The sequence below is a fragment of the Camellia sinensis genome, chromosome 10 (genome assembly GCF_055761805.1).
Source record: "Camellia sinensis isolate YWXY chromosome 10, ASM5576180v1, whole genome shotgun sequence".
In the NCBI taxonomy this organism is placed as follows: domain Eukaryota; kingdom Viridiplantae; phylum Streptophyta; class Magnoliopsida; order Ericales; family Theaceae; genus Camellia; species Camellia sinensis.
In genome coordinates, this window is record NC_138970.1 from 118,887,140 (window position 1) to 118,912,629 (window position 25,490).

Below are 25,490 nucleotides of genomic sequence, written 5' to 3' on the forward strand. Positions count from 1 at the left end.
CTAAAATAGAAAAAATCAATATCTTTTAGAAATAATGGTTTTAGGTGTTACAATGTTGATTAGAAACTATTGCAAACATTCAAACTGTGATAAATAAGGTCAGAACATGCTTATCAAGGAGTTTTTAGGCGCTTGCTAGTGCCTGAAAAAAATTCAGGAGTTCGGTTTCTCATTTTCGTTACACATTGGTTGATACTCCCAGTACTATTACACTACAACAGTGTTATGGTGGCCGATATTGCAAGTTAAAACGACGCTCAAGAGTTTCAATAATGTCGTTAAGAAGTAATCTTACTGAAATTGAGAGCCAAAAGGGTTAGTTGAGATGGTATTCAATTAGTGATCCTAGACCAAGTACGCTTGCAACAACCTTATAAAGTGAGTGATGCTTATCAGCTTGCACTGAAAGTTGAAGCTCAGCTCACTCATGGTTCATTAGAAAGGCCTAGTAATGGTCACAACAGTGGTGCATCAAGTAGTTGAGTAATAATCTTGCTCGAAGCTGGCAAACAATTCCTTCCATGTGTCTAGACTCCAAACTAACAAATGTACACTGGTAATGGAAAAGGCTGTCCAAACACAACAAAAATTTCAAGGCCAAATGACTAACAAGTGTTATCCATGCTTCAAAATTACACATAAGTCAATGAGTATCCAAAAATTAGTGTCAATCTTGAGGATGAAGAAGCAATATTTGAGGAAAATGTCTCTTTTATTGAAGATGGGAATCAACATCTTGAATTTAAGGAATCAAATGATGTTGAGGAAGAAGGAATTGATGGTAATGTGGCTGGCAAATTACTTGTGATTAGACAACAGATGCTTCAGCCACCTATTAACAATAAGTATGGTTGGCTTCACAAGAATATCTTTTGAATGCACTTTATAACAGGAAGAAAGCTTCGCAACCTGATTATTGATAGTGTAAGTAGTGAGAGTATGGTTCCTCAAGAGATGGTAGATGAGTTAATACTCAAACTGATAGCCATCTGCAACCGTATCATTTTCTTTGGTTCAACGAAGGGAATGAGGTAACTATTTCTTGAAGATGGCATGTTAATTTATCAATGGGATCTTTAAAAGATGTTGTGTACTGTGATGTGATACCCATGGATGCATGCCATATTTTACTTGGACATCCTTGGCGATATGACTAAGGTACAATGCATGGTACTTTGAACACCAACCCTTTCTTCGTGAAAGACAGTGATAAGAAGAAAACACATGAGAGATGATGATGTTACAAGCACTAGAAAGGGGTGTTGATTCTTGCTTCTCAATGCCAATGACTTTATGGAGCAAAGTAAAGAGAGTGGAATTGTATATGCTCTTGTTGGAAAGAGGGATCACAACCACAAGTAGTGCTGAAAGGTGTGAGGGATTAAAGTTCCAACCAAGTAAGGTTTTACAAAATTTTCACAAAATAACAAAAATAATGATATTAATAACCAACAATGGTCTAAAGGTTTTCATGGTGTGGAAGGTTCTATGAGAAAATAAGGTTAAAAGTTTATTTTATTTTATTATTATTTTTATTTTGAACAAGACTAAGGTTCAATAAAGGTTCATGATTATTAGAAGTGCTCATAAACAAAAAGGTTTAGAGGGTTTGTCAGCAAAGAGGTTTGCCACCGTAAGAGAAAACATAGAAATAGCAAGATTCTAGTAGTATTAGTGATGTAAAAAGAAAAAAGCTTGTCACTGATAGTCAACTGGGGAATGGTTTTGAATAGTCAACTGGAGAAAACAGATCCATGAATCCCTCTACAGATATTTAATTTACTCCAGCTTTGTCATGGACAGTTTTGAATTGCTTCACAGTTTGGTATTAATGCGTAGCTTTCCAACTCTTCTTATGATAAGCTTAATTAAAGGTTCTTGGCAGAATCTTGAGAAGAATGTCATCTGTGCAGAGGCTTCATAAGAATCCAACAATCCGTTGTTTATGTTTAAGCATCTTCTTATAATTTGTGTTGACAAGTGGAAATTGCAATTCCCACATTAGATTTGTTGGAATTGAAAGGGGCTCAGGTTCACTAATTTTATTTTGGTACGGGTGCTTCTGTGCTAGTGCATGCTTGTTTCCAGTATGTTAGCCTGTTTTGTAGCTCAAAACTGACAATGAAACCCTAATGTTATTATTTTTATTGAAGCATGTGATTGTTTTGTATGCAAGTGCTATGATTTCATTAAAATTGTGATTCTTCGTTTCACTACTTGTTCCTGTATACCATATCTTAACGGACTGCTGAAATATGATCTAGGGGATGAAATTGTTACCAACTGGCAGGAAAAATGTCTTCTACCTCACTTTATATGGATCAGTGGTAAGTGCTTTTTTGCTTTAGCAGTGTTGTTAGGAAGTTATTCTTATTTTTGTTTAATGTCTTATGTCGGTAAACTTATCTCCTGTTTTATGTCAGGTTGGAGCAGGATCTTTTCTGTTACATCAATTGTCAACGTTTGTCAATTCAATTCTTGTCAATTTTGGGCTGAGTGAAGAGATGCACAACCCTGTAAGTCCTAGCAATCTGTTTGTTTATGCAATAAAGACCTGTTTACCACTGTCATCAGCTTCATTAGGTCTTGCGTACTTTATTTGAATTTAGATCTTGTCTTTGGTGCTAAGTGTTACTCCAGTCCGATGATGACCAGTTTTTGCTATGCACCCATTTAAGTCAATATGCTCCTTGGAGTTTCACGCTGTCATACTAACTTTCTTGCTATTATACCCAAGTCAGTAAAAGAAATTGAAAATCCCTCTGATCTGCAGGCAGCTTAATCTCTGAAATTGACTACTTTGCACTTCCTTCCATGTGTCACACTTACGATGATGTTTTCATTTTCATGTCTTTTCCTTTTCTATAAAGTTATCTATTTCCCATACATGAATTGGAACTATTGACTGGTCTATTTTAGTGATCGATTTTCTTCATTTTCATTCTCTTTTTATTTATTTATTTATTTATTTTTGTAAAGAAAGGTCCAAGAGGGTACAATCCAGGTAGATGCGTTGTTTGAATTGCATATAATGAGTTGAATGGCTTGTCTAGAATAGAGACTAACCCATATATTTATATTGATGGAGAATATACAAAATAGGAAAGAAATCATAATTACAATAATGTTGCCTAAGATACCGTAATTGCACAATCACGGTGTATTTTATTCTAATTCTAACTCTAACTCCAACACTCCCCCTCAAGCTAGTGCGAAGACATTCAACGAACCTAGCTTGACAATAGGTGACTGAAGTAATGTTGGACCAACAGACTTTGTGAACATATCAGCTAGCTACTCAGAAAAGGAGACAAAGGATGGACTCACAATACCAGTCTAAACTTTTTCTCGAATGAAATGTGTCAATCTCTATGTGTTTAGTCCACTCATGAAATACTGAATCAGAGGATAATGTAATAGCTGATTTGTTGTCACAAAACAAAGAGGAAGGAGCATTCTCTTCAAACCCTAACTCTGCTAGAATAGACGAAGACATAGAACCTCGCATTTACCTTGTGCCATAGCCCTCTACTCAGTTTCAACAGAAGATCTAGAAATAATTGCATGTTTCTTACTTTTCCTTGATATAGGATAAAAGTACAGAAACCAGAAGTGGAACATCTATTAGTTCTAGACCCTACGTAGTCTGTGTCAGTGAAATAAGAGAGCCGTGAAAAATAATCCCAGACCAGGAGAAGTCTTCAAATACTGCAAAATGTGATGAACATCAAGATGCTCTGCACGAGGTGCATGCATAAATTAACTTACAATACTAACTGCAAATGTCAAGTCAGGTCTAATGTTAATCGAGGCGGCCAACAAGGTGCTGATACATGCCTGGATCCTTTAATAACTCGCTAGACTCTGGTGTAAGCTTGAGATTAGGATCCATAGGGGTAGAGCAGGTTTGCTCCCTAACATACCATTGTATTGAAGAAGATCAAGAACGCACTTCCTTTGGGATGAGGAAATCCCTTGACGAGAGCGAGCAACCTCAATATCTAGAAAATATTTGAGAGGATCCAAATCCTTTATATCAAATGCCTGACTCAAATCCCTCTTTACTTGAGCTATGCTGACTGAATCATTACCTGTGAGAATGATATCATCAACATACACAAGCAGAACAATGCACTGACCAGTGGAATTCTGGCGGATGAAGTGAGTATGATCTGAACTCCATGGATAAAATGACAGAGTTAAAGCGGCTGAACCAGGCCTGGAGGAGGCTGTTTTAAACCATATAAAGTTTTTGCATAGTCGACAAACTTTCCCCGCATACTCGCCCTCCACCCCGGGTGGAGGATCCATGTAAATCGCCTCAAGTAAGTCTCCATGGAGAAATGCATTGTTGACATCTAGCTAATGGAGAGGCCAAGAATGAGAAGCAGCAAAAGAAACAAGGAGACGGAAAGAGGTAAGCTAGGTGATAGGTGTGAAGGTAGCCCCAAAATCCTTGTGAGGAACCTGTGTAAAGCCCTTGGCAGCCAACCGTGCTTTGTAGCGGTCCACAATGCCATCCATAAGATACTTAATATTGAAAACCCATTTTCAACCAACAGTCTTTTCACTAGATGATAAAGAGACAAGCTATCGGGTCTTATTTTATTCCAAAGCGGCCATTTCCGCCTGCATAGCAACCACCCACTTGGGATTCTGAAAAGCCTCTGATACAGAGCGAGTAATAGAGTACAACTCGAGCTTGCCAAGAAAGGAACAATAAGAAGCCGAAACATTGTCATAAGAAAGATACTGGGAAATGGGATGATTAGTATTGCTAAGATAACCAAAACGGTCGGAGGGATGTCTCTCATGAGTGGGATAATGATGAGGAGGTGAAGAAGCAATAACTAAAGGTGAAGAATTACTTGAGGAATAACGACGAGGAGGAGAAGAAGCAATAATGAAGAATTACCTAACCCACGTATCGGAGAGGATGCTGGCAGAGGACAAGGACGACGAGAATAAACCTGCAATGGAGGAGGTGAAAGAAGCGGAGGCTCGGTGGAACCAACCTCAACCTCATAAAAAATAGGTAGAGTCCTAGCACTAGAGTCAACTAATGGTATGGTAGTGGAAGAGGAATCCCGTATAGAAGTGTTAGCATCGAAAAAGAGAAGCTCCTCATGAAAGTAACATCACACGAATGATAGCACTGACGGGTGTCAGGATCATAACACCAATACCTTTTCGACATAGTGGAATATCATAGCAAGATACACCTAATGGCCTTGTCATCCAACTTCGTCCGAGTAAGACTTCGGTTTTGGACAAAGCAAGTACACCCAAATACCTGGGGTAAAAAAGGAAAAAGAGTCCCAACAGGATGCAAGACCTAGAGGAGGGAAAGGTGTCATGGGCCGGCACTTTCTAGAGGCGCAGCGGAACATTTTTGCCCGTGAGGCCCTTGAACTCCACCAAGTGTCAAGCCCGCCTAAACTCTCCTTGACCATCGAGTGTTGAAACTTAACTCCTCGTGTGAAATACAAGCCCAACAAGCCCAAATGCTATGTCTAGCAAGAACAACTCCCACAAGGAAGCTCTGACTTCCATGCCACAAGTAGGCTAAACCCCGGCAAGTGCATGTTGCGCGGCTCATGTCTCTTCATGGCACCAAACTTGCCCTTGAGCAAGGCGCTCGCCGAACTGAGCTCCAACTCAATCAAGGCATCCAATGTCAGCATGACTCACAACTGACCCAACACAATGTTGCCCAACCGTGCACCGATCTAGAACCCTCAATCTAGCTGACAAGCTTTCCCTCTCTTGAATAGGGTCTCTTGTTACGTCCATCTCGAATAGCCACAGGTGACTGAGGTTGCATACGCGACCACAGCTGAAATCCTCATGCACGCATTGACATGCTAAACCATCTACCAAGGGTCATTGTGCACCCAAGGCGTGCACTAGCATGTAGCATGAACATGATATCGTATGTCAATAGCCCTCAATTAGCATTCCGCCTTCCTAAAAGCTTCACACAATGTGCCTCACACGATGGCAATGGTTTGTGACGTTCAATTGTTCCCACGAGTAGCGGCATTGTCACCAAACCGCTAACTAGGCTACATGACCCTCGTGTTCACGGCTGAACCCAAGCCTATGTTCACGAGTTGGCACATGAGGCCTTAATGATGGCATGCCTCGATAGCCTAATCCATTCGATCTAAGATGACACCACGATATGCTGCAACGAGTAGCATAGCAAGTGTGCCTAAACCTCCCACTAGGAAGTAGTGCGTAATGTCATCACTCATACCCTTCAATGACACCGTCCATGGGGTTCCCAAACCCACATGGCGACCAAAGACAACACTCAATAGCATGTCAGAGGCCCGCCTTTTGGTTGCCCAAAGGTTGCTTATTTGTTACCCCTCACTGGTTGGGGAGACAAGCTGAAACAGACCATGCCCCTTTATAATAGCAACTGAATCCCTTTTCTGACTGGCACAAGGAAACATTCCACATGTTTGAGGAGTCATAATGAAATAATGAAATAATTCTCAATATTATCCAAATATTTATAATTTATGGAAATGCCACCACGGCATGCTTGACACCCATTAGTGTGCAAGTGCGGGCGTGCGCGCGAACGCAAAGGTGTTGGGTGTGCATTGGACTACTTGGGGCCAGTGTTATTAAAGGCACGCCTAGGTGTGCGCCTAGGCCTAAGTCCCATCCAGACCCAAGGTTTGCGCCTTGTAGTGTTCCAGGCCAGGCGACTTCGATAAGGCGCGCCTAGGCATGCGCCTAGGCTCAAGTCCCTTCCAGGCCCAAGGAGTGCAGTAATGAGGTAAACAATGGTAAGGACAACATTATTCCAATTAGACTTAGAGACATTCATACCCGGAAGAAGATACCGAATAACAGACATTATGTGACAGTTTTTTCGTTTTGCAACCCCATTTTGTTTATGAGTATGAGGGCAAGTGAGTTGTTGAAGTATACCAGCCTAGTTAAGATGAGAAAGAAAAACATTGGAGGTATTCCCCACCATTATCAGACTGAATGTTTCAAACAACAGTGCAAAACTGAGTTTTAACCATCTGAAGGAACTGAACAAATATGGGAAAAACATTAGATTTACGCTTAATGAGATAAACCTAAGTACAACAGGTGTGGTCATCTATTAATGTCACATAATACCTTTGTCCAGACAAGGCGGGAATAGGTTAAGGTCCTTAAACATCAGAATGAATAAGATCAAACACATAAGGGACACAATGCATACGAGAAATATAAGTAATACGAGTATGTTTAGCTAACTCACGAACAACACACTGAAATTTATGAGTTTGACGAGCCTTATTAAATGAGGGAAAATGTAAACATAAATATTGAAAGTTTGCATGACCTAGACGGGCATACCACAATGCTAAAGTCTTAAAAGAAAAAACGTAAGAGGAGGAATCCTCAAGTAACATAGAAGCTGAAAAACTAGCAAGAGGAGGTGGTTGGTCCAGTGGATCTCCAAAGTAGTATAGGCCATCTCGTTCATATCCCCTGTCAAAAATCCTCTTCAAACCTAGGTCTTGTAACAAGCAAGAAATGCGTAAGATAATGACAGCACAATGAAAGGCCTTGGCAAGGCAACTCACAAATAGGAGATTATATGCAAAGTTAGGAACATGAAGTATAGAGGAAAGAGTAATATCAGGAGGTAAAGTAACACCACGCCAATGACGAACAGAGGTGGTAGAACCATCAGCTTGACACACTGTGGGGACAATAGAAAGGATTAGAGAAGAAAGATAGGAAAGCTCACCCGTCATGTGATCATTAGCTCCATAATCCAAAACCCAAGTAGGACGTGCAGAGCGAACATGGAAAGCAGTAGGAGTACCTGTAGCTAATGTGGCAGTCGATGAGGATGGCTCTGGAGCAGGAAAAATCAGAGAATCAAGCTATGCCTAAAGCTGACCAATTTGTGTTTGAACAAATTTGGAGTACTAGGGCTTGAGATGGTCTCGGCAATAGCAGCTATGCGAGATGTGCCAGATGGACAAGCCCGGGAGAAATGCTATCTCAACTCAGGACGAAGTTTGAAACAGTGAGCCTTGACATGTCCAGGTTCTCTACAATGATGACAAGTTATCTTCCCAGCTGAAGGACGAGACCCAGAACTCTCAACAAGAGCCATCTGATTAGAGGAAGCTAGAGGCTCAGAAACTCGGGAGGAGACATATTGAACCAACTGACGGCGGCGCTCGGCGCTCCTCACTATCAATAATGGAAAAGGCCTCATAGAGAGGAGGCATAGGATTTGTGTTTGAAATCTAAATGCGAAGAGATTCGAACTCAGAAGTCAAACCCATCAAGAACTGGTAGGTGTGTTGACGAGAAGCCGCTTGGTCACAATAGAGGCGACCTCTACAGGAAAATCACTCGATGGCTCATATTGAGCCAACTCTTGCCAACGAGCCTATAAATACCCAAAAAACTCAGCTACTGAATGACCCAAAGCTGACTGAAACGCATGAGAGATGTCCTAGTAAAGCTCAAAAATGCAAACATCACTATGAGCATGGATATACATCTGAGTTAATGCACACCATAGATGAGGAACAATGTCACAGTACATAAACATGTGGTATATACGAGTCTCCATGGAATTGAACATTCATCCCAAAATAGTGCAATTGTCAATATCCCATTGACTATGCTTGGAATCCGTATCTGCAGGTTGAGTTTCTGTAGACAAGAGTCAGTAAGCCTTCCTCTTTACCATTAAATAGAGTTTAAGGGAACGACTCCATGCAGTGAAAATTTTCCCATTCAACAAAATACTCGTAATGGGATAAACAAGAGCTTGTTAAGACAAGGAAAAATCAGAACGAATCGGCTTACTATGGAACTCTAGCAGAACATTAGGAGTAGGATCAGGTATGATATCTACAGAGAAACAAGTGATGTGTATAATTAACAATTCAAAACAGTACATGAAGTAGTCCCATAAACAAGATAGCTAAAATCACAGAGGAAACACACCAGACAAACGTCATAACCAACCAGTGCTACCGAACAAACCGATAGCCTACCAATAAATAAGAACAAAAAAGGTGCTTACCACATCAACACAAAGTCCTGAAACAAGGACAAACTGTCACGACTCCATCCCGTCCCAAATAGGATAGTATTGTGACCAGCCAGTAGTGCCCGACTCTTAGTTGCACGAAGCGAGAGCGGGAGCGAGTGCGGGGAATCGTAGACATTTCAAGAATCGTTAGTTGGGAGCGTTTGTATATATTTTAAATAATATATAAAAATATATTGTAAGATTATATTTTTTTTATGGGACTATACGTGTTATAAATAAATAAGAATTATAAAAAATTATATGTTAAAATATTCTAATTATATACTTTTATTAGAATTTTTTAAATTTATTCTAAAATATTTTTGTTACTTTTTTATCTATTTAGTCTAAAATATTTTTGTTAAAAATTATTTTTTAATGTTATTTTCTTAAAAAAATAGCATAATAACATTAATTCAATAAATATAATATATAAATAAATACACAAATTTATAAAGATAATATATAAATTAAAATAGATATATGTATATATAATTTATAAAGGTTATATATAATATATAAATAAAGACATATATTTAGAAAAAAATATATATATACATAATACGTATTATATATATATATATATATATATCTTTAATCTGAGATGAGAAGAGAAGATCAGAGAGGGAGAGACGCCACGCGAAGACTAGTGAAGAGGAGAGAGAAGTCGCGATGGCCTGTGTGCGACTCGCGAAGACCAACGAAGAGAGAGACGTTGCGAAGACCAGCGAAGAGGAGAGAAGTAGCGATGGCCTGTGTATGACTCGTGAAGACTAGCGAGAAGGAAAGGAGAAGTCTACGATGGCCTGTGTAGGTCTTGTGATGGCTAGTGATGGAGCTCCAATTGAGAAGAAGACAGATTCGTGATCAGATTCGCGTTTCTTTTGCATCAAAATCGCGATTCTTCAACGAATTTGAGTCAAAAGCGCAGAATCGTGCTTCTGAGGAAGAATCGTGAGCAACATGAACGATTCCTGCTACTAAGGCCCGACTACTGAAGGCCTAGCAAGACAAGACAAGACTAGACTAATAACATTGGGGCTTATGCGGAATCATTTGTCTATTAATTACTAAGAGTCACATAACTATACAAGATCAAAACTCGAAAACAAAACCATTGTCTTAAGACTACAACTTCCAAAAGACAAGACTTCTAGTGCGACCTCTCCTCTTGACCGTGTTCTTCATTTTCACCTACATACATATAGGGGAGAGGGGTGAGCCATTTCCTAGTGAATAGTAATAAAGTAAAGCGGTAAATGAATGAACACCAATAATCCTTCAACAAAACATGGCATAATTCATAATTTGAACATAATATAACTTGATCATGAATAATTCAAAACTTGACTTGTAAACATTTACAAAGCAATGGACATTCCAAAGATATCGGCATGAGTCCCCCAATAAGGACGTCAGTATAAATCCCCCGACGAGGACATACCGAGCTTGAACCCCTAGTAAGGTCATACCCGGTTTAAAACCCCCGGCAAGGTAATACTCTAAAGATGTCATCTTAATACATGATATAAAAATATATGATGTTCATTCATAACGAAGCATAGCATAGCTTTCATAAACAAAAATAAGTCTTACATTTGATACATAGTTTATCAAACATAGCGTTACTAAATTTGTAGAAAATTTAATGTATAAAGAGAAATAGAGAATTGTATTATTGATTGATATTGATGTTATGGTTACAATGATTCCTATATATAGGAGAGGGTGAGTGTGTAGTAGGTGAGGAGTAGGTGAAGTGGAGGTGGTAGTGGTGTAGTGGGTTAGGTTTAGTGGAGTAGGTGAGGTGGTAGTGGTGTAGTGGGTTAGGTTTAGTGGAGTAGGTTTAAGTGGGTGAAGTAGGTGGAGAGTAGGTGGATTTTAACAGCCCCCCGCAAACTCAAGGGGGATAGGAACTAACCAACTTGAGTTTGGAGAGAGTAACAAAACAAGAAAATACATAAAAATAAAAGAGGATAAGAGACACTGTATGGTCGTGTCAGACCATTGGTGAAGACACTGGATGGTGGTGTCATAACGTTGTAGAGGACACTTTATGGGGGTGTCATAACCATGTAGAGGACAGTTTATGGGGTCATGTTGGACCGTTGTAGCAGACAATGTTGTGACAGTTGTGGTGACAGTTTACGGAGTCTTGCTGGACCCTTGTAGAAACTAACCGGAATCAATGTCGGGACAGTTTACAGAGTCTTGTCGGACCCTTGTAGAAACTAACCGGAATCAATGTCGGGACAGTTTACAGAGTCTTGTCGGACCCTTATAAAGTCGCACCCTCAAAAAGGTGTGCCCAATCTTTCAAAAGGCGTGCCATCAAAAGGCGTGCCCAATCCATAAAAAGGTGTGCCATCAAAAGGCGTGCCCATGTTTTCAAAAGGCGTGCCATCAAAAGGCGTGCCCAATCCATAAAAAGGCGTGCCATCAAAAGGTGCGCCAGACACGCGGCGATGCACCTGATCGACAGAACGCGTGTCGGCCTCTTTGTCATGGTCTTTATAAACCGAAGCGGAGGCTGAGGCTTGGAAGCAGAGACAAAAACCTGCTAGAAAAACTCTGAAAAACTCTTCATTTTCTGAGAGAGATTTCTGAGAGAGATACTCTGTAACACTCTGTTTTCTGAGAGAGATTTCTGAGAGATACTCTGTAACACTCTGTTGTCGAGAGAGATACTCTGTAACACTCTGTTTTCTGAGAGAGATTTCTGAGAGAGACACTCTGTAACACTCTGTTGTCCAGAAAATGGCTTCGTCTTCCCGTGGTCTGCTCACTCTCTTTCCAGACCTTAACGAGTCAACAAGAGAGATAACTGGTGCGGGGGCCAGTGAACCTCAACCAAGCGCCCCAGGGTTTGCTCCGTTGAACTTTCCTATGCGGTCTGTGGAGCAAAAAATGACAGTGCAAACTGACATTGAAGCCAATCAGTATACTTTGAAGTCCTGTGTGGAGACGATGACGGCAGTCACAAACTTGTCGCACCGGCTGTAGAGTAGGACAAATGAGGTGCAGCATTTAAACGGCCAATTGGCTCTGCTCCAACGCATGTATAAGGATGCGCGAGCAGAGATAAGTGTGCTGAAGGCGGAAAACAAGGAGCTGAAGCGGAAGGCTACCGTGATGTTCCGATTTGGAGGTCCACCATATGCTGTAGTGGAGGAGCAGGGTGGAGTGAACGTGCTCGGTGGAGTGGGTAGTATGGAGGCAGCGCCGGTAAGGGACACCCAAGAGAAAAGCAAGAAGAAGAGACCTGCAGCAGAGTAGAGAAGAAAAATCCCACTGTGGGTGCGGGTGTGTTGTGGTGGTTTGTTTGTTTGTTGGTTTTTTTTTTTTTTTTTTTTGTGATCGGGGTTGATCCCTGAGATGAATAAAATATGATTTGGTGTGCAAAGCTATATGGTATAAAGGGAATTGGAAAAAGTAAAAGAAAACAATAAAGAAATGAGTGGGTGCCCCCCATGTGCAAGGATAGTGCTGGCACTTCAATAGGTGGTACAGCCTGCTGAGCATCAGCTTTGACAGGAGCTGCCTTTGGACCTTTTCTCTAATAAATGCGTCAAACTGTTGCTGTTGGTGTTATCAAGAATGTGGAGAAGAGGAGGCTTGTCTGATGGCCTCTTGGGCTGTGTAATCATATCGAGGTTGGTGGACCTCTCAATCATGTTGTCACCCTCAAAACCAGAGATGGGGACAAAAGGAATTTTGTCAGGGTTGTAACCAACCTTCTTCAGATAGGAAGAGACTTCCTGCACAATTTCATCATACCTTGCTTTTGAGTACTTAGGAGTGGTAGCATCCATCTTGTTACAGCAGCAAATCATCTGCCTCACTCCAAGAGTAAAAGGAAGGAGAGCATGTTCACGGAAGAACTTAGGCTCCTTCTCAATCTCCTTGCCAGATCGACGATCAATCTCAGCAAACTTGACAGCAATGTGGGAGGTGTGGCAGTCAAGAACTGGAGCATACCCATTACCAATCTAACCCGGGTGATTCATAATAATAACCTGGGAGGTGAAATTTGCAGCTTCCTTGGCTGGATCATCCTTCGAGTTGGATGCAACAAAACCATGCTTGAGATCCTTCACTGCAACATTGTAGATGAAGACAATCGAGACGGTGGTGTATGGGAGGACAACAGTGAGAGGAGAGGCAATGGTGGTGGACTCGAAGAAATTTCAAGGTATGTGTAGAAAATTCTAGCAGATTAGGTTGAGGTCCGGCGGGCGGCCAAGGCGAGGTTGCCGCCCGCCGGTGAAGCGAAAAATACTAAGTGCTTAACCTTGCTCTGATACCATGTAGAAAATTTAATGTATAAAGAGAAATAGAGAATTGTATTATTGATTGATATTGATGTTATGGTTACAATGATTCCTATATATAGGAGAGGGTGAGTGTGTAGTAGGTGAGGAGTAGGTGAAGTGGAGGTGGTAGTGGTGTAGTGGGTTAGGTTTAGTGGAGTAGGTGAGGTGGTAGTGGTGTAGTGGGTTAGGTTTAGTGGAGTAGGTTTAAGTGGGTGAAGTAGGTGGAGAGTAGGTGGATTTTAACAAAATTACTACTCACAAATGGCTCCTTGACAAGGGTATACTTCTTCCAAAGCTTAACCTACACAAAGCAAGAACCAAACATTGAAGTACTTGACTTACATGCACAAATATAACAAATCGAACGTCTAAACTTGGCTAAACGTTTTCTAAACTTCTCTTACATGTCAAGTACTATTCTAATCTTAATTCAAGTCTTGAACAAGTGCCTAAACAAGTGTTAAACTCATGCAAGGAGTGTTCCAGGTGAAAGAGGCTTGCAAAAATAACAAAAAGGGCAAAACAGGGTTTTCCGCACGTGCGGTATGGGCAGGGCACGTGTGGGCGGCACGTGCCTTTTTTTTCAGAACCAAAATTTGAGTTTTGAATGCTGGCCCCTCGTGCGGGAGTTGGAGCCGCACATGCAGTTTTGGCTGTTCTGCAGAATTCGAAAATGCAGCTTAGTTCTTTCTTTTCCCCTCTCATTTCCTTGACTTGGGTCCTTGAAAAATGATTGTAAAACGTGCAAAATTAATGGGAAAACATGAAGGTAAGGTCTTTTGTAAATCTATAACATCAAAACACAACTTGGTTTCAAGATTTAAGGATCAAAATTCAGGTTTTTGTTGAAAATTTCCATCAATTCAAATTTGTACTCAAACCCTTATTTTCATTCCTTCAAAACATGAATTTAACTTACAAGGTCATTGAAAATCAAAGGAAAACATGAGAATATGATTCTTTCCATAACAGGAACATCAAAACTCACATCAAGATGATGAAATTCCAAGCCATCTACCTAGTTTTTCAACCTATCTCAACTTTCTTCATTATTTTCTTCATTTCCTCATTCTTAATTCAAATTGATCCCTAGTTTCTTCTGAATCTTAGATGCTAGGAAGGTTTACTACAAGAATTAGGTTAGAAATATTACCTTAGAACACTTAAAAGATGAGTTTGGATTGAAGTTCTTCAAGTCCCTCTTTTTCTTGCCTCTCTCTTCTCTTGTTCTTTCTCTTTTCTTCTAGTCTTTTCTTGCTTTCTTTCTCCTGCAGATTTTCCTTCTCTTCTTTTGGTTTTGTTGAGGTCAAGATAGGACAAAGAGTAAATTAGGACAAAAAGGAGAGGCGTATGTATCACCTGGGTGTGTGCTTTACCAAGGCCTTGTTTGGTTTGTTTTTCAGAAAAAAATTTGGGAAAAATTATCTATAAACAAATTTTCAAGAGTAATCAAACCAAACAAATTTTTTCAAAAAAATCTCAAAATTTTGTTTGGTTACTACTTTCCAAAATCAGTCTCTCTCTCATACACATCAAATCAATCACTTTTTTTAAAACTCTCTCCCCAAAACAATTTTCCAAAACCATTTCTGAAAAAAGGAAAACCAAACAAGTTTTCATACTTTTTATCTCAAAAACTACTCTACAAATACAAAGCAAACACACCCCAAATTTCCTTAATCTCACTTAGCTTGGTTAAATCAAGGTTAGCACTAATTAATCTAGGTTGAACTTAATCATGCTTAACTTGATTAATCCTAATTGTGGCTCACTAATCATGCTTAATTAACAGTAGTCCCAATTAGCAAAATAACATATAGCATGAAATGGACAAGCACATTAGACTAGGGTGTTTAAGCTCCTCAATTAGTGCATAGGCACATCCTATCATACACATCAAGCCTAGAGTAATCCCCTAACTCAAAGCATGAAACAATTAATTTCATAGACTTAAAGTCTCAACCTAACTTCTTCACCTTTTCTAATTCTTAACAAGTCCTAGTCCAGCAAGCATACAATACAAGAATGATATGATATGTGTTATGCATGAATGGTTGGTTTGTCACACGAACAAACTGCCGAATTTCCCTAAAGGGGCTGTCGGCCTGAATTGGGTGTGCTGAACAGCCTAGGGAGGGCTGTTGACTCTAACCCAAGGGTAGAGGGGCCTAGAAAGTGGGAAAGGAAGGTATGTCAGGTTGAGGAGGAAGGGTGAGTGCCGAGAGAGAGAGAGAGAGAGAGAGAGAGAGACTGAGAGAGAGGCTCTAATACCAACTTAAATATAATGAATTGAATGGCTTGTCTAGAATAGAGACTAGCCCATATATTTATATTGATGGAGAATATACAAAATAGGAAAGAAATCATAATTACAAGAATATTGCCTACTATCCCGTGATTGCACAATCACAAGATATTTTATTCTAATTCTAATTCCAACAAGTTCTTGGTTGGGCTTAGGTAAAGGGTTTAATAAAAGTTCTTTGCCGGGCTTGTTTTTTTCCCGTCTGGATTGGGCAGCTAAGGTGTGCGGTTTAGCTTAAGCAGTAAGTGTTTGGTTGGGCAAGGGTTACAACAAGTTGGGCTGGTTTTGTGGGCTGGCTGACTAAAACTTTATTGGGCTAGGTTAAGAAGTTGGGTAGGTATTGGAAGATTGAGGATTGGAATAATATACTGGGCTGGGTTTGGGTTTGTTAGCTGGACTAGGTTAATTGAATGAGTATGGGTTTGGTATATGGATTGGATTATGGGTTATTTGAGTGGTGGTGTTTCGAGTAAATAATTTGGAGTGTTAGAACCTGATTCAATCGTCTTCCACGACGATGTGAGGAACGAGGCTTTAGTTGCAATGAAAGTGACAACGACAGGTGACGGGAACGGGAACGGAAACGGAAACGGAAACGGAAATGGAAACGGAATAGAATGACAATGACTGCCAAAGTTGGCGGTGATGGAGATGGGCTTGTTGAGACGATTAGTGTACGATGACGATGACAAAGCTCTTTGTTGTGGTCTCGGTTTGCGAAGGCGACAACAACTAGATCACGAGGGCTGCAATAAGATGTTTCCGTGATTTATGTGATACAAAGGATCACAATGATGACAATGGTGCTCTCGCGAAGCTGGGGTTCAGATAACTCCGAGAGGTATGGTTTTTGCAACCTATGAAGCACGGGTACTCCGAAAATGTTGCCATACTTGTATCGGGTACTGGTATACATACTGATAGGTTTGCATGTGTACCGGGTACATTTTATACATTCTTTGGTAGTTGGGTACTCCATGCGTACAGGATGGGTACATTAGGGATACACCAAACTATGGGACATTGGTGGAGATACGTTTAATTTATTAGAGAGTTTTGATTTATTTGAAATTGCAAATCCTTTACTTGATGTGTCAGAGATAAAAGATGTATTATTCAATGATGAAGTTGATGGAAGCGAAAATTAAGGTCTCAAGTTTCCAAATTTTGCTTAACTTGCTTTTGGAATGAAACTTTGTTTTGTAATGTCTTCTAATTAATGGCATTAAAATAGCTTATGGACTTTGCTTTGGTATTGGTATTGTTATTGTTGAATTATGATTTCTCTTTTGGTTTTGTAATTTTTCCTTTTAGTTTTGGTATTGAATTTTGATTTGTCGATTAAATCTCAAACTATAAAAAAAATATAAAAATTATTGATGTACCCTAGTCTTACCTGTATCATATTTTTTTGGGTCTTTCTGTATGGGCATACCCATACCAGTATCTGCACCGCTACTTGTGCTTCATAATTTTCCACTGATTTAGATGATAGATGAGAGAGGAAGGGGGAGAGAGAAAAAGGGGGTTCGGAGCTTGTGCTTGGATACCAAAATGATGGAGAATAGAATAGGAGAAGAGGAGGAAACACAAAGGGCCACAACCTTTTGAAGCTTGGGTAACCAGCTTCAGGAATGATAGAATATCACCCCTTATTTATAGATGAAGATTAGGGTTTACAAGGAAGGCAATTTACAAGATGATCCCTGAGTGCTATCCCTGAGTGCAAAAAATGATTACAGACAAACCCTAGTGTACCTTTCGGCTAATATAATATGCTAACACTCCCCCTCAAGCTGGTGCGAAGATATCTCTCATGCCCAGCTTGCCTAATATGTCATGAAATGGTTTATTCCCAATCCCCTTGGTGAGAATGTCAGCAAGTTGTTCAACAGACTGGACAAAGGGAGTACAAATGATACCACTAGTGAGTTTCTCCTTAATGAAGTGGCGATCAATCTCAACATGTTTTGTCCTGTCATGTTGAACTGGATTGTGAGCGATGTTGATGGCGGCCTTATTATCACAGTATAACCGCATGGAGTCTGTCTGAGCAATACCTAGATCATGCAACAATAATTTGATCCATAAAAGTTCACACACACCTTGTGCCATAGCTCTAAACTCAGCTTCTGCGCTTGACCTGGCAACCACATTCTGTTTCTTACTCCTCCAAGTAACTAGGTTGCCGCCAACAAATGTGCAATACCCTGAAGTTGATCTCCTATCAGTTACTGACCCAGCCCAGTCAGCATCTGTATAGGCTTCTACACGAAGATGATCATACTTTGAAAAATACAGACCCTTACCAGGAGCAGACTTCAAATACCTCAAGATTCTCATGACAGCCTCAAGGTGAATCTGATGAGGAGCATGCATAAACTGACTAACTATACTGACAGCAACAGCAATATCAGGACGGGAGTGAGATAGGTAAATGAGCTTACCCACTAATCGTTGATAGCTCCCCTTATCCACAACTTCTCCTCCTTCATCATCTCCTAATTTCTGATTGGGTTCCAGGGGGGTGGCACATGCCTTGCAGCCAAGCATCCCAGTTTCCTTCAATAGGTCAAGCACATATTTTCTCTGTGAGATAAATATCCCATCCTTAGAGCGAGCAACTTCAATTCCCAGAAAATACTTCAAGCTGCCCAAGTCTTTGATTTCAAACTCTTTAGCTAAATATTTCTTCAACAGAGGTATTTCCCCACTATCATTGCCTGTAAGAACTATGTCATCTACATAAACAATAAGTGCTGTAGTTTTACCATGTGAGGAATGTTTCACAAACAATGTGTGATCTGCCTGACTTTGTTTGAAGCCATATTTAAACATAGCCTGAGTGAATCTCTCAAATCAAGCCCTTGGAGACTGTTTGAGACCATATAATGACTTCCGAAGTTTGCATACTTTGCCTTCTGTTTGATGATCCTCAAAACCCGGAGAAATGTCCATATATACTTCTTCTTCGAGGTCACCATGGAGAAAAGCATTCTTGACATCAAACTGATAAAGCGGCCAATCTAGATTAGCTGCTAGAGAGAGAAGTACTCTGACTGAATTCATTTTAGCCACGGGTGCGAAGGTCTCCTGATAATCAATGCCATATGTCTGAGTAAACCCTTTTGCCACAAGTCTTGCCTTGTAACGCTCAATAGACCCATCTGCTTTGTGTTTCACAGTATATACCCATTTACATCCCACAGGTCGTTTGCCCGGAGGTAATTCAGTCAATTCCCAAGTGCCATTCTTCCTAAGTGCTTTCATTTCCTCAATCATGGCTAGTTTCCATTCAGAGGTAGCAAGGGCATCCTGAAAATGGTTAGGAATGCTAACAGAGGAAATATTGGACACAAACGCTCTATATGAGGATGACAAATGAGAGTATGATACAAACTGTGAGATAGGATGTTGAGTACAAGATCTCACACCCTTCCTCTTGGCAATAGGAACATCAAGATCAATGGACTCGAGAGATTCAAAGTTACCTCGACTCTCATCAGAAGCAGGAGATGGCAGTGGGGTAGCAGAAACGGTCCCGTGTATCCAGTTAACTTGTTTTCTGTCTATGTCCCGGACATAAACATGCCCGTCTGTATTCTTGGTGACAGTGGGTTCTATAGTCCCAGTAGAAGAGGGGGGTTCAAGAACAACTGGTTCCACCATAGGAGGCACAGAGGGTGGTGCAAGAATAACTGGTTCCACCATAGGAGGCACAGGACTCACTTCACACCAAGGCTCCCCCGGAAATGAGGACGGTGACACCGGAGAGGACAAGAAAAAAGACTGGGATTCAAAGAAAGTTACATCCATGGACACAAACCACTTACGAGAAGAAGGGTGGTAACATTTATACCCCTTTTGAGTAGGAGAGTAACCAAGGAAAACACACTTAAGGGAGCGAGGGTCCAACTTACCACGAGAGGGGGAGTGATTATGGACAAAACAGACACAACCAAATATTTTGGGAGGAATAGAAAACAAAGACGGAGAACCGAGGAGGACATGAAGCGGAGCCTGTTTATCCAAGACCTGGGTAGGGAGACGATTAATAAGATGGGCAGCGGTGAGAACAGCGTCGCCCCAATAGGGCCGAGGCACATTCATAAAAAAACACATGCACCGAGCCATGTCAAGAAGGTGCTGATTCTTGCGTTCGGCCACCCCATTTTGTTGAGGGGTATTGGTGCAAGAGGTCTGATGGATAATGCCATGAGTAGAGAAATATTGCCCTAACCCTGAATCGATGTATTCCCCGCCATTATCAGAACGAAATATTTTGATAGTGGCCCCAAACTGAGTACAAATCATCTTATGAAAAGTGCGAAACACAGAGAAAACCTCACTCTTATCTTTCATGAGATACACCCAAGTAGCACGAGAAAAATCATCAATAAATGTAACAAACCAGCGATGAACTTTTACAGACAGAACACGAGAGGGACCCCAAACATCAGAATGTATTAATGAAAAAGGAACGGAGCTTTTATTCAAACTGGGAGCAAAAGAAGCTCTATGTTGTTTTCCAAGTTGACAAGACTCACAAAGAAAGTCAGACACATGATGATTTGCGAAACTAGAAGGAAATAAATGCTTAAGTAAATGAAATGAGGGGTGCCCAAGACGCCGATGCCACAGCCATAAATCAGCGGGGGTAGTAGAAGATGTGGTGGAAGAATAAGCAAGTTTGTCCGGTTGATCTAGGAAGTAGAGACCATTTTCGGCACTACCACTGCCAATCGTCCTCCCCGTGACAAGGTCCTGAAAAAGACAATGATCAGGAAAAAACGTCACACTACAATTCAAATCTTGGGTAAGACGACTTAAGGATAACAGATTAACAGAAAACTTGGGAACATGGAGAACAGAAGATAGATGTATGGTAGGAGGGACTTGGACTAAACCTTTTCCAGAAATGGAAGAAACAGTACCATCGGCAATCCTAACTTTGTCCTGACCTGAAGAGGGCTTATAGACAGAGAAAAGATCAGAGGAGCCAGACATATGATCTGAGGCACCAGAATCAATAATCCAAGGCAAGGATGTATGACACAGGAAAGCACAAGGAGAAGATGCTAAGTTACCTGAGCAGGCAAAGGACGAGGAAGCGGTACTGAGAGCAGTAGAAGATCGGCGTTCCAACAATTGGCGCAATGCATCCTCCAGCTCAGTATCAGAAGTTTGGGTAACAGAAGTAGAATTAGAATCAAGGGTGCTAGAAATTTGTGTTATAATAAGATAGTGGCATGTATATAATATGATAGTGGTGTTGGTGGTAGATAGTGGCATGTATAGAATATGATAGTGGTGTTGGTGGTAGATAGTGGCATGTATAGAATATGGTAGTGGTGTTGGTGGTAGATAGTGGCATGCATATAATATGATAGTGGTAGATAGTGGTAATATATAATATGTAAGTGGCATATAATGGGTTATAATGATGTTTGTAATATCTCCTATATAAGGAGTGTCATTTGGTCTTGTAAAATAAGAAGTTTTGAATATAACAGAAATATATTCCTTCTTCCTCATATTTTCGGAGTTCTTCTTCCTCCTCATATTTTCTAAGTTGGTATCAGAGCAACAAAAAACACAGTAGCCCTAAAACCGTCATAGCCATGTCGGAAGTCACGTCCGAAACCACTTCAACCCCTGCCGCTGCCATTCCGGTGAAAACGTCCAACTCTCACTCTGTCCAAATCACCACCATCCGCCTAAATGGTGATAATTTTCTCCGCTGGTCACAATCTGTCCGGATGTATATCCGTGGGCAAGGAAAGATCGGTTACATCACTGGTGACAAGAAGGCTCCTGCTGTTAATGATCCGCTGTTCGACAGTTGGGACGCTGAAAACTCCATGGTTATGACATGGTTGGTCAATTCCATGGAGGAGGATATAAGCTCTAATTACATGTGCTATCCTACTGCACAAGAATTGTGGGATAATGTTTGTCAGATGTATTCTGACCTAGGAAATCAATCTCAAGTTTTCGAATTAACTTTGAAGTTGGGAGAGATTCGTCAAGGAGATGATTCCGTCACCGAATATTTCAATTCGTTGAAAAGGTTGTGGCAGGATCTTGACATCTTCAACACATACGAATGGAAATCGGTTGACGACTGCAACCACCACAAGAAAATTGTGGAAGACAGCCGTATTTACAAGTTTCTTGCCGGCCTCAACATTGAGTTCGATGAAGTGCGAGGAAGAATTATTGGCAGACCTCCTCTCCCATCCATTGGCGAAGTATTTGCCGAAGTCAGAAGGGAAGAGAGCCGAAGGAGCGTCATGCTTAAGAAAAAAGGTACTGGTGAATCAATTGAAATTTCTGCTTTAATTAGCGATGCTGCGGCCAACAAGGCTACAAATTACCAGCGCAGGTTTGATGATAAGCCAAGGGTCTGGTGTGATTTTTGCAACAAGCCTCGCCATACACGCGAAACGTGTTGGAAGATCCATGGCAAACCTATCAACTGGAAAAGCAGCAAACAAGGAGAGAAGAATCGTGGCTTTCCTACCGCTAATGAAGCCGATTCAGGTCCCTTCAACAAAGAGCAGATTGATCAACTCTTAAAGCTGATAAAATCCAACTCCTCATCCGGTACTCCTAGTGTTTTGTTGGCACAAACAGGTAGAAATCCTAAAGCCTTCTCTTGCCTAAACTTCTCTCCGTGGATCATAGATTCCGGTGCCTCCGATCACATGACTAGTTTTTCCCATTTATTTAGTACCTATTTCCCTTGTTCTGGTCATGACAAAATCAGAATAGCCGATGGTAGTTTTTCACCTATTGCAGGAAAAGGATTTATTAAACTAACTGAGAAAATTAATCTCAATGCTGTTCTTCACGTCCCCAACTTAGCCTGTAACCTTTTGTCTGTCAGTAAACTATCTAAGGATTCTAATTGTCGTGTTACATTTTTTGAATCCCATTGTGAATTTCAGGACCAGAACTCGGGGATGATGATTGGGCGTGCTAGGATGCTTGAAGGTCTTTACTACTTTGATGAAGTACCTGTTAGTAATAAAAAAGCTCAGAGCTTTAATAGTACTAGTTCAATCTCTGTTCGAGAAAAAATAATGCTATGGCACTATAGGCTAGGACATCCTAGTTTTCTTTATCTGAAACATTTATTTCCAGAATTATTTAAAGGGATTGATTGTTCTTCTTTTCATTGTGAAAGTTGCATTTTTGCAAAATTTCATCGCTCTACTTATTTGCCAAAACCTTACCAGGCTTCCAAACCTTTTTATTTAATTCATAGTGATGTTTGGGGCCCTTCTAAAATCACTACTCTTTCTGGTAAAAGATGGTTTGTTACATTTATTGATGACCATACCCGCTTATGTTGGATTTATTTGATGAATAAAAAATCTGACGTGAAAAATTTATTCACAAATTTTTACAATATGATTGAAAACCAATTTCAAACCAAAATTGGTATTTTACATTCTGATAATGGAACAGAATATTTCAATGAGCAATTGGGTGAGTTTTTGGAAAAAAAGGGGATTTTTCATCAATCTACATGTCGGGATACCCCTCAACAAAATGGCATTGCAGAACGAAAAAATAAGCATCTACTTGAAGTAGCACGTGCTATAATGTTTTACATGCATGTTCCTAAATATTTATGGGGTGAAGCAATTTTAACAGCCTCTTATTTGATAAACAGGATGCCTACAAAGGTGTTAACATACAAAACACCTTTCGATTGTCTCAAAACTTTTTTTCCTGACACGAGGTTATTTTCTGATTTACCCGCCAAAGTTTTTGGATGTACTGCCTATGTTCATGTTCCCAGCCAATTTCGTTCAAAACTTGACCCCCGTGCTATAAAATGTGTTTTTTTGGGTTATTCCTCAAACAAAAAGGGGTATAAGTGTTTCGATCCTCAAACCAAGAAATTTCATGTGAGTATGGATGTGTCATTTGTTGAAACAAAATCCTATTTCCCCAACACTTCTCTTCAGGGGGAGACAAGTGGAGTAGAAGACTGTTTTTGGGATATTTCTATCCCGCTCCCCAATGTCATTTATCCTACACAAAAAACACATCTAGGATTTCACACTTGTTTGTTCCAAGGAATATACAGGAAGCATTGGATGATCCGAATTGGAAATTAGCAGTCATGGAGGAGATGAATGCTTTAAGGAAAAGTGGTACTTGGGAGATAGTTGATCTACCCAAAGACAAGAAAACAGTTGGGTGTAAATGGGTGTTTACGATAAAATGTAACGCAGATGGAAGCGTTGAGAGATACAAGGCGAGACTGGTGGCTAAAGGCTTCACTCAAACTTATGGGATCGACTATCAGGAGACGTTTGCTCCTGTTGCTAAAATAAATTCCATCAGAGTACTGTTATCTCTTGCAGTAAATTCAGATTGGCCTCTACATCAACTTGACATTAAAAATGCATTTCTCAATGGTGATCTTGAAGAGGAGGTGTTCATGAACCTACCGCCGGGATTTGAGCAGAGACTTGGAAGCGACAGAGTATGCAGATTGAACAAGTCATTATACGGACTCAAACAATCACCAAGAGCGTGGTTTGAACGCTTTGGGAAGGCAGTTATCAGTTGTGGCTTCTCGCAGAGTCAAGCAGATCACACAATATTTTATAAACATTCAAAAAACAGTAAAATTGCAATTTTGATTGTTTATGTTGATGACATCATTTTAACTGGTAATGATGAAGCAGAGTTAGCAGCCCTCAAAGAGAAACTCGCAAAAGAATTTCACATTAAGGATCTGGGAGCCCTCAAGTATTTCCTCGGAATGGAATTTGCAAGATCCAAGGAAGGTATATTCGTTAATCAGAGAAAATATGTTCTTGATCTCCTTGGAGAAACAGGTATGCTTGGTTGTAAGATGGTGGAGACTCCGATCGAGCCTAACTTGAAGTTACAAGCTGCTAAGGCTGAAGAAGTCAAAGAGAGGGAACAATATCAGCGACTTGTCGGGAAATTGATTTACTTGTCTCATACGCGGCCTGATATTGCCTTTGCAGTCAGCATGGTAAGTCAGTTCATGCACTCACCAGGGGCAGAGCACTTTGAGGCCGTTTATAAGATCTTAAGATATTTGAAAGGAACTCCAGGGAGAGGCTTACTGTTCAAGAAACATGGACATCTTCAAGTTGAAGTATACACAGATGCAGACTGGGCAGGAAGTGTTACAGACAGGAGATCAACATCCGGATACTGCTCCTTTGTAGGTGGGAACCTAGTTACATGGCGGAGTAAAAAACAGACTGTGGTAGCTAGAAGTAGTGCAGAAGCAGAGTTCAGAGCTGTTGCCCATGGAATCTGTGAAGTAATGTGGATTAAAAGAATTCTTGAAGAATTAAAGCTTTCTCACCCGACACCTATGAAGGTCTATTGTGACAACAAAGCAGCTATATCTATAGCTCATAATCCAGTTCTACATGATCGCACAAAACATATAGAAGTGGATAAACATTTCATCAAGGAGAAAATCAATGCTGGCATAATCTGTATGACCTACCTTCCAACAGGTGAACAATTAGCTGATGTGCTAACAAAGGGACTACACAAGAAGCAATTTGATAAGCTGACTAGCAAGCTGGCTATGGAAGATATCTTCAAACCAGCTTGAGGGGGAGTGCTAGAAATTTGTGTTATAATAAGATAGTGGCATGTATATAATATGATAGTGGTGTTGGTGGTAGATAGTGGCATGTATAGAATATGATAGTGGTGTTGGTGGTAGATAGTGGCATGTATAGAATATGATAGTGGTGTTGGTGGTAGATAGTGGCATGCATAT

At 40.5% G+C, this 25,490-nt stretch overlaps 1 protein-coding gene across 1 annotated transcript in view; it reads left to right on the top strand.

The window, feature by feature from the left end:
- The window catches only part of LOC114317367 (uncharacterized), a 57,709-nt gene that overhangs the window by 11,298 nt on the left and 20,921 nt on the right, over positions 1-25,490 (top strand). Inside the window, exons 5-6 of the mRNA XM_028264068.2 lie at positions 2,265-2,327; positions 2,424-2,516. Coding sequence (XP_028119869.2) covers positions 2,265-2,327; positions 2,424-2,516 — 156 coding nt within the window. The remainder of the gene's footprint in view (positions 1-2,264; positions 2,328-2,423; positions 2,517-25,490) is intronic.